Genomic DNA, 10,077 nt, shown 5'->3' on the forward strand with positions numbered 1-10,077 from the left:
CATTGCGCGCTGGCTCATCTTCTCCGGCTACAAGATAATGGTGATGATGACGCCGACTATTAACTGTGGTTTATGTCGTTAACTTATGAAAACGATATAACCAAAAAGAAGAAGAAACGACAACAACAACAGCAATAACCACAAAATACAACAACTCTTGTAGCATTTAAATGTTGTAGACTTAAAGACGTCCATCTGCATTTAAATTAATGTGAATTGTATCCGTTTTGTTATTCATTTCTTTGGTTTTCTTTAATTTATTTACAACAACAACAACAGCAACACAACTTGTTTTTGGCTTTTCTTTGAATGACGAGGAAGAGGGGAAAGAGGAAAAAAAATGTATTTCTGTTTTAAAGAACATCAGATGATCGGCTCAAGTAAATTGGCTTAAAATGTGACCAAAGGCCCATGAAATTGGGTCACTTCAGTTAGGGACACCAAAGGATTTTATGGTCCGATAAGATGTGTACGCTTTGTGGCGAAGAAACAAAAAAGACACAGCTACAAGTTAATCTGCAATTTACATAATTGGTTTAATTGTGAAATTATTTCAAAGAAAACAAAAAAAGGGGAAAATGAAATGTGCCTTCGATTCGATGTAGGAAATCCTATACATGCGGCAATTACAGAACTATTGATTTTTTTATTAATTCTAATAAAAGAGGCCCTCATTGGGAAGCAACATGTGGTATAAAATGATTATGAGAGAAGTTTTGCATACCTAATTGGTTCAACTAAAAATTCCATCGATGAAGATTTAAAACCCTACCCTTTGAAATTTTCAAAAAATAAAATCCTTAAAAAACGCTGTTATAATTTTAAAAACACCGAATATAGCTGTAATATTGGGGTCTATACGACGTCATAAGCCATTACCATATTCCATTCCATTCGAAACTTGAAATAAATGGTAAATAATATAGGTAAAATCATCAAAATATCGTATATAGGGAGGTACCGTTATATCGGAGTTGTGCGAAGACCTGGACCTGCATAGACAATTTTCTGTCAGAGGCTGTAGCATCCATTACGAACTTCAAATACGACATCTCAAGCAATTTCGGTGGGTATTGTACCTAAACTCGTCAAAATGGCGTATATAGGGAGGTACTGATATATGAGGGCCTATATGAAGACCTGGACCTGTATAGATAATTTTCTGCCACAGACTGTAGTTCCCATTACGAACTCTATATACGTAATTTGAAACTATTCCGGTGAACAATGACGCTAAAATCATCAAAATATCGAATATTGGGAGGTACCGTTATATGGGGGCTATACGAAGACGTAGACCTGCATAGACAATTTTCTGTCGTAGGCTGTAGTATCTTTTTCGAACTTCAAATACCAAATTTGCAACAATTCCGGTGAATAATGTCGCTAAAATCATGAAAATACCGAATAACGGGAGGTACCGATATATGGGGCTATACGAAGACGTGGACCTACATGGCCGATTTACGAACTAAATCTGCCTACTGGAAAAATCAACATGTGCGCAAAATTTTAGCCTTCTATCTCAATTCGTTCGAAATATAGCGTGATTACAACAAAAAGACAGACAGACGGACATGGCTTAATCGACTTAAAATTTTACGCTGATCAACAATATATATACTTTGTTGGGTCTGACATGAGTATTTCGAGGAGTTTCAAACGGAATGACAAAGTTGATATACCCTCCATAGTATGGTGGAGGGTATAAAAATTCTGGGAAAAAATTGAATACTGCGAAAAATTGTCCCATGAAATAATAAGGACTCTATCTTGATTTTAACTAATAAATAGGCGGACGTTTGTATTTGCTAGTCAAGAATATCCGCAAAAAAAAAAATGAAAAAACACATTTTATGGCCTAGAAGGCCTTGTATATTTCGAAAATTCATATTTTTCTAAACTAGAATTTTTATGAATAGAGAAAGGTTTCAGCAGTCAGATAGTTAAGATCTCGTATACACAGGGTTAGATGGAAAAAACTGCAACCATATTCAGATCGCTGTAATTTTATTGTGCGCCATATGTGTAATATTCGGCACATCCAATCGAATTTAGATCATATTAAATGGACCTTATTAAAAACCGAAAATCGGTTCAGATATAGCTATAGCTTCCATATATGCGTATCATCCGATTTGGAGTTAAAGTCGTCGACATTCGTAATATGCGCTTCAAAACAGTTATATTTGGTATCAGATATCAGATGTAGCTCAGAAAATATCTCTGCCAAATTTCATCAAGATCGCATCCGATTTGGATATAACGCCCATATTCAGACTTCTGTCATTTCTAAGCCACTCGTCCGACAGCTGTAAAAATTATTCCAGTGACAGCTCATTATATTGTTTATAAGCGTACAAAAGTATTTTGGTGAGAATTTTCCAGAAAAAAAGTTATTCGCGATGGAATTCAAGCGTGATAGTGTGATTTCTTCATATTTGGCTGAAAAACCACATGTGACTATCGTTAGAGCACTCCAGAATTTAAATGTGAATAAATCATTTGTGTCTCGAACCATCGCTCGTTTCCGTGATACTGGGAGCATAGTCCGACGTCAAGGAAGTGTTACTGGTAGCGTAGCCCGACGTAAAGGAAGTGGGCGGAAGAAAACAGTCACATCAGCAGAAATGGTGCGAAAAGTAAAGAAGGGACTTTTGGGGAGTGGGTGTGTTAAACTTGATGAGTGGACCGATATTGTCCATTTTCGCACCTGACCTAGCAATGATGCAAATATTAGGATTTGTAAGGTTTGAGCAAAATTGGATTATTCTTTCTCTTTCTGTGCAGAATTTTATTTTATTTATTTATTTATTTATTTATTTATTTTTTTTTTTTTTTTGAAAATTTCTACATTTTGTGGGAGAGGTACAAAAAAGAGTAGACGGATATTTCTCCGAACTTGATTTAAATTTGATAATAATAGTACGATGTACCGAATTTGAAGAACATTATATACTCCCTTCGAGAGTTATCGTACGCAGACAGACAGAAGGAAGGACGGATATCGCTAGATCGACTTCCAATATTCTGAAACGGATAATGGTATGTTTTGGGCGTATCAAATGATATATACCCTCTCTAGCCACATTACTGAGGGTATAAAGATTAGTTAAATAACTGTCTGATCAAGAATCCACGCCCAGACGAAACAGCTGCAGCTTGAATATCAAGTTACGCATTTTACGAGGATCAGCCTTGGGCCGTAGGTGTGTGATATGGCTGGGTTTTAGGAAATTTGTACCAAAAAGATACGAAACATACTAAAATGTAATAAATATTAAATACTTAGAAATTTTGGCATATGAGTCACTGATGAAGTGCAGGTTAGAAGAGCCAAAGGGTGTTAGGAAATTCGAAATTTAAGGTTACGAAAAGTTCCAAAATGGTACTAAACTTCTAAAATGGTTACTATTAGTACTATGTGAACTGATAAAACTAAAAAGTAGGTGAAAAGAAAGCTGGAATTGAGGGCTTTTTTGGTATCTGGTGGCGGTTTTACAATGCGTACTAAAATTGTTCGGAAAGTACTAAATGGTACTAATTTTGGATCACTGTTGGTGTCTAAAAGGAGAATTGTAGATTATTTTGGGTATGTGTACTATAAGTGGACGAAAGTATTGGTTGAACAGACACTGCTTCAACTTTAGTATTAGGGTCATAGGTTACAAAATTCTACTCGAAATTTGATATTGGGTGAAGGAATAGAATTCGAAAAGTACCAAATGTTACTAAATTTGGTATTGGGCACATGGATATATCTGAAATTGATGAATTTTGGTTGTCTGAAAACTGTAGGCGTTTAGAATTGAAATATGGAATGATTTCGCAAATGAGTACTAAATTTATATAAAAAGTACCAAAAGCTACAAAATTTGGTGTTAGTGAATGTTGTAATGTAAAGGTCTCTGTAAGAAGTACTAAATTTGGTATTGGGTGAAGGAGTAGAGCTGAAATCCTGCAATTTGATATAGATGTCACTGTTGGTGGCTGTGGTTGGGAGAAGGAGCTGGTTTAAGATAAACGTACTATATTTTCACTAAATGGTACTAAATTTGGTAATGGGGGAAATTAAAGAACTTAAATCCTGAAATTTGATATTAAGGTCACTGTTGGTATGTGAAGTTTAGATTTGGGGATGGTTTTTCAAATGTGTACTAAAATTATACGAAAAGTACTAAATGTTACTGAACTTGTTAATGAGTGAATGTATCGATCTGGAATCCCGAAATTTGGTATTAATGGAAAAGCACTAAATTAGGTATCGGGTAGAGCTGAAATCCTAAAATTGCATATTAATGTCATTGTTGGTGTCTGTGGTTACGATGTGGAGGTGGTTCTGGAAATGTGTACCAAAATTATTGTAAAAGTACCAAATGGGATTCAATTGGGTATTGGGAGAGGGTATAGAGCTGAAATAACGAAACTTGATATTGAGGTCTCTGTTTTCCAGGGCTATTAGTCAATCTCTTAAATATTTTAGGACAACAGGTCTATGGATGCATTTTTATGAAATTTCTGATTAGCGAGTTGACCATTCGTTTTAAGGGTTTCGGAAAGATCCAATCCTCATCATTTTCGTTCGTTTTTGTCTGAGCACATTCTCCCCAGGAATTATTTCAAAATAATTGCTATGACAAACTTTGTTTGTTACCCAAGTGACGAGATTGTAAGCTCAATAGAAGAGGATTGAATTGAATTAAACTAAAATTCTTTGGGCATTTTTCCAAATTTTAAAAACGCATTTATAAACATTTTCATCTCTCACCAAGGGTCATCAAACGAAAAAAAAAAATGATTTAAAAAAGAACGTTATTTTACCTCCTGTAATTGTACCATGGTTCGTAGTATTTATGTCAGATTTGGATCCGGCAAGACCCACACAAATAACAACCCTCAAGAAATGCGAAATGCTTATCTTATTTACCTTAAACCTCGAACATTCAAATGTGAAGATTATCGTCTTAAACGAATTATTAGGACATGTTCCGACCAATAAGACATTTTTATACCCTCCACCATTCTATGGAGGGTATATAACCCTTGTCATTCCTTTGTAACTCCTCGAAATATTCGTGATAAACCCTACAAAGTATATATATATTCTGGATCAGCGTAAAAAGACGATTTACTGAAGTTCGTCCGATAGTCTGTTGTAATAACGCTATTTTGCGAACGAATTGAGATAGAAGGCTAAAATTTTGCATACATGCATATTTTACCAGCAGGCAGGTTAAGATAGTAAATGGGCCATGTCGGTTCACGTTTTCGTATAGCCACCATATAACGTTACCCCCCGATATTCGGTATTTTCACGACATTATTTACCGGAATTATTTTCGTATTTCGTATTTGAAGTTCGTAATGAATTCTACAGCCTATGACGGAAAATTGTCTGTGCAGGTCCACGTTCTATAACCCCCATGGTACCTGCCTATATTCGGTATTTTGATGATTTTAGTTAAATTATAAACAGATTTTTTTTCAAGTTTCGCATTTGAATATTGTAATAGCTTGTGACAAAAGTTGCCTATGCAGGACCACGTCGTCGTACAGACCCTAATATAAGGTTACATTCGGTATTTTTAAGATTTTAACAGAATTTTTAACGGATTTTATTTTTTTGAAAATTGTTAAATTTGTACCAAATTGTGGAGGGTATCCAAAGTTCGGCCCGGCCAAACTTACACCTTTTTCACTTGGTTGTTTTGTTTTTTTTTTTAATATTTAAGGATATTTTAAAAGCCAATGATAATTTTCTAGGGATTTTTTTCAAGAACCGGGAAAAGATCACATAACCAAAAATACGAAGGAAAACTTAAGAAAGTCTATCTGAAATATAGAAATTTATGTCTATCAAGAATATCCAATTCATAAAATCTTCGACGAATATTTCGAAGCATTACGAAGGGATTGACAATAGGGTAAGTGTGCCTAAGTTCGGCATGTCCCAGTAGTCGGCACTTTTTATTTTTAAGCCCAAATAAATGAAACTATTATAACTAAATGTATTTTGTTTACTTCAAATATATTGTCAGCTATCTTTGTGCACAATTTCGCTAAGAAAAGATGAATTATTCTAATAAAAATTAATTTTTTGTCTGTGAAGGTCCTCAACAATCCATATTCTTAAGAAAAGTACAATAAAGACGTCGAATCAGTTTAACTAAACAAAAATATTATATTTTAATGAATTAATTTATTATTATTATTAATTAATCTTACAAAAAAATTGGTATGCCGACTGTTGGAAAATGCCATACCGACAATTGGCAAGTGGTGCCGACTACTGGCAAAAAAGCATTGTTTTAATAAAACTACAAATTTAAGAAATTTAATAAAAAGTTATTAAAACTTTAATTATTATTGCAAAAACTATACAAAATTTCGAATCTGAATAAATTAACTTTGTAATAATTGAAATGTTCCACTCAGAATGGTGAGCGATTAAAAACGCGAAAATCCTAAAAATGCCGACTACTGGTACACTTACCCTATTTATCTAATCTTCAATTTATGGAGAGTTAGAAAAGTTCAATAATCCTGGTTTTCCTACAAGTGACAGATCGTGATTTGTATTTCTTAATATTAGTGGGGTTTTAATGGTAGATTCATCTTTGGCCCTTTAAGTCCTTCAGCAGATAATTTAAATATCAAAAAATGTTGGTTTTTTTTAAGAAGTCTAATGAAGTATTTAACTTTTTGTGAATAATATTTTTATACCCTACAACACTATGTGTTGGGGGTATTATAAGTTTGATTGGGCCAAAAATTATGTAACACCTCGAAATATTGGTTTCCCACATAGGAAAGTATATATGGATCTTCCTAGCTCGCCGAGCTGAGTCGATCTAGCTATGTATGTCCGTCCGTCCGTCTGTCCGTCTGTCCATGTTAATTTGTAATCACTCTACAGGTCGCAATTATGGCCCGATCTTCACGAAATTTAGAATGTAGGTGGGGCTTGGACCAGAATAGAACCCTATTGCTTTTGGAGATGATCGCCAAATGTTTAGGGGTTGAAATGGACCAAATACTGAAAAAATGTCGGATTTTGCAGTAGTTATACAGGTCGCAATTATAGACCAATCGACGCGGAATTTCGTATGTAGCTAGAGTTTAGGGCGGGGAAGAAGCCTACCAATTTGGGTGGTCATCGGATAATATTTAGCGGGTAAAATAGACCATATATTTTGTGTTGAAAAAATTCAAATTTTTTCATTAAACCGCGAATATTTTAAATCCCGGCGAAATCACAAAGCCATGACAGGGTTACTTCTCATCTTTACATTGATGTTAACATCCAACAAATCGGATATATAGCAAAATATATGCGATATATATGTCTATCAAAGGAGGTATGCTTGAAAGATCTCTTATATGTCGAGAACGGTTGAACTGATTTCGACAGTTCTCATTAATTCAGAATGGCCTCTTGGCAGGAAAGAAACAACGTCTAAAAAATCGCATAAAAATATCTCTCTAAAGATGAAAATATTGATTTTGTAACATTTTCTTATATTTTTTTCAATTTTGTCACATTTTTGGCATATTTTAATTTTGAATAAACATTTGGTAATATTTCTACAGCTAACAAAACTAAGTAGTTAGGATATCAGGATATCATATACAGATCTCATTTATGGCCCGATCCTTACGAAATTTTGCATGGGGATTAGATGAGGGTCAGAATAGAAGCCTACACTTTTTGGAGATTATCGCCATATATTTAGGGGTTGAAATGGACCAAAAAACTGCAAAATTGTCGGCAGGTCGTAATTATCGCCCGATCCTCACGCACATTTGAATGGGGGTTACCGCACATTGCAAAAGCCAAGCAGTTTTGGATGGCCATCCAAAAATATTCAATGTGTGAAGGTGTTTGCCAACTTTTGTAGACAAAATACGAAAATGTCCATTCCAGTGACTTTTTGGAGAATTCCCAAATACAGGAAAGACGCACTTCTGACTATTTCGTTAACGCTGATTTCGTTGAAGAATATAGTCAAATGTCTGTATCTCATATAGATGCGTTTCAGTCAAACACCAATAATAAATGTTAATCTTCTGCCACTTCTGAGAGGTTATAGGTTTTTGGGAAATATTGGTTCCAGATCTAGGAAGGCCATTTACGTGCAACATCTACCAATAAATTGGAAATGAGCAAATTAGTTTAAGTTGCTATTATTCGAAAATTAGAGAACGAAACCTGATGGCTTTCTTTTATTATTTGTCACAATATCTTGTGGAATTCTTTATTCAACGGTCGGCCCCGCTCGACTGTAGCCTTTGCTTACTTGTTTTTTTTTTTTTAATATTTTTAGAATAGTGACCATAAGTAAATACGGAGTACTGGTCAATAAGATATAACGCTGTAAAAAATCGTCCTTTTCAGTTGCCGCAGATAGAATATCTCCATTACCAAACTTCAATGGTTTGAGGGGCATCTAAAATTCGCTTTTGCACAAATAAATACCAAAGTTATATTTTGTCGATTTTTACACAATTTATATGCAGATCCGCTTGGAAAGAAATGCATCTGCACCTTATGCTTTTATTTTTTTTTTCAACATTTTACGAATTAATTTTTTTGGGATTATTTATATATACATGATCCGTAGCCTTTGTTTTTTTTCTTGTTGTGACGAAATATTGATTTCTCTAAACAATCGATTTCCTTGTCATGTCCTTCAAAGCCGAGGAACATCCTTGGAAATCTGCAAAATGTAGATGACATTTGACCTTAACATCACAGGCACTTGCACAAACAAAGGAGGTTGAAGGTTAAATTTGCATTGGCACATGTTCAGATGCCATGATTCTTCTCCCAACCCTGGTTGGTGGCGGATGTTGCACAATTGTTTGAAATAAATCAATATTCACTATTTAATCAAGCACAACATTTACATTTTAACTCACTTTCAAACATTCTGATGCGACTCCGTATATCCGATGAGATTTGCGTACGATTCGTCATGTTGTTGCACAGAACTCCAGCACAGAACGATGCAAATGAAAGCGAAAGCGATTTGTTTTCTTTTTTCGTTTTTGATTTTATTGGTCAATCAAACTATGGAGAAACGAAATCAAATGAGGCAGAAGAACGCGTTGTTAACACGTCCGATCAATTACCGACACTAAATTAGATTGCAGCGTTTTCCACTTGTTTTTAATTGAATTTGAAAAGAGCTTGGACTCGCTGGCATTAGAACCAAACAAAATTTTCCAAAAAGCGATACTTTTTTTTTCGCCGACGTTTTGTTGTTTACGAAAAATCAATTGCAACAATAACACAAACAATTGTCCAGCCAGCCGGACGCGTGAGCACAACACAAACAGCAATAAAAACAACAACAACAATAGCAACGATACATCAAGAACAAAAATGGTCAATAACAAGCTCAAAAAACACAACAACAATAAAAACAATCAGCTGTGTTGCAATTGTTGTGGGTCGTTGGTTTCAGTTTTTATTTTTCGCCACAATTTTGGAAAAACTGGTGTTTTCCGTTTCTAGATTTTTTACGGCCTTATAAAGATTTGTATTTCGTTTTTTTTTTTTTTTTTTCATTCTCCACCAAAACACTTAGGCCAGCTCTTAACACAGATTTCGGAAAATTTCTGTTTGAAATTCTAACGTTGTTCTGTTTTTTCTGTTTTGTTTGCGGCTTGGTAAGGGCGCTATGCGAAACTATTTTGAAATTTGCCCCAAAAGCGACTCAAGAGCTATGCATTGTTTTTGATATTATTATTATTCCGGATGCAACAACAGCAACAACATCTCCATCAAAATTCTCAAAACGACAACAGCTTTGAGCCTCCGCTTGGCCAAAATTGCAGGTTACAAATTTTGCACACATCTGCGTATCCGTGTCGTTTCACTTTTTTTCTGCAGCCGTATGGAAATACTAAGAGGCAGCCAGCCAGCCACTCGGCATGGCTGTTTGTTCTACTAAGGAATGTCGAAAGTGCAACCAAATAACCAAAAATGTGGATGTGGAAGAATTCCAAGAACAACGACAACAATAGCAACTAAAAGCTGCAGCAGCAACACCACCTCTCATCGTCGGCAAAGTC

The 10,077-nt window shown here is 34.9% G+C and overlaps 1 protein-coding gene across 1 annotated transcript in view; it reads right to left on the bottom strand.

The window, feature by feature from the left end:
- Positions 1–9,289, bottom strand: part of LOC101888827 (protein FAM107B) — a 28,375-nt gene extending 19,086 nt beyond the window's left edge. Inside the window, exon 1 of the mRNA XM_020036608.2 lies at positions 8,920–9,289. Coding sequence (XP_019892167.2) covers positions 8,920–8,977 — 58 coding nt within the window. The 5' untranslated portion in view covers positions 8,978–9,289. The remainder of the gene's footprint in view (positions 1–8,919) is intronic.
- Between the last annotated feature and the right edge of the window lie 788 nt (positions 9,290–10,077).

The sequence above is a fragment of the Musca domestica genome, unplaced genomic scaffold (assembly GCF_030504385.1).
Source record: "Musca domestica strain aabys unplaced genomic scaffold, Musca_domestica.polishedcontigs.V.1.1 34, whole genome shotgun sequence".
NCBI lineage: Eukaryota > Metazoa > Arthropoda > Insecta > Diptera > Muscidae > Musca > Musca domestica.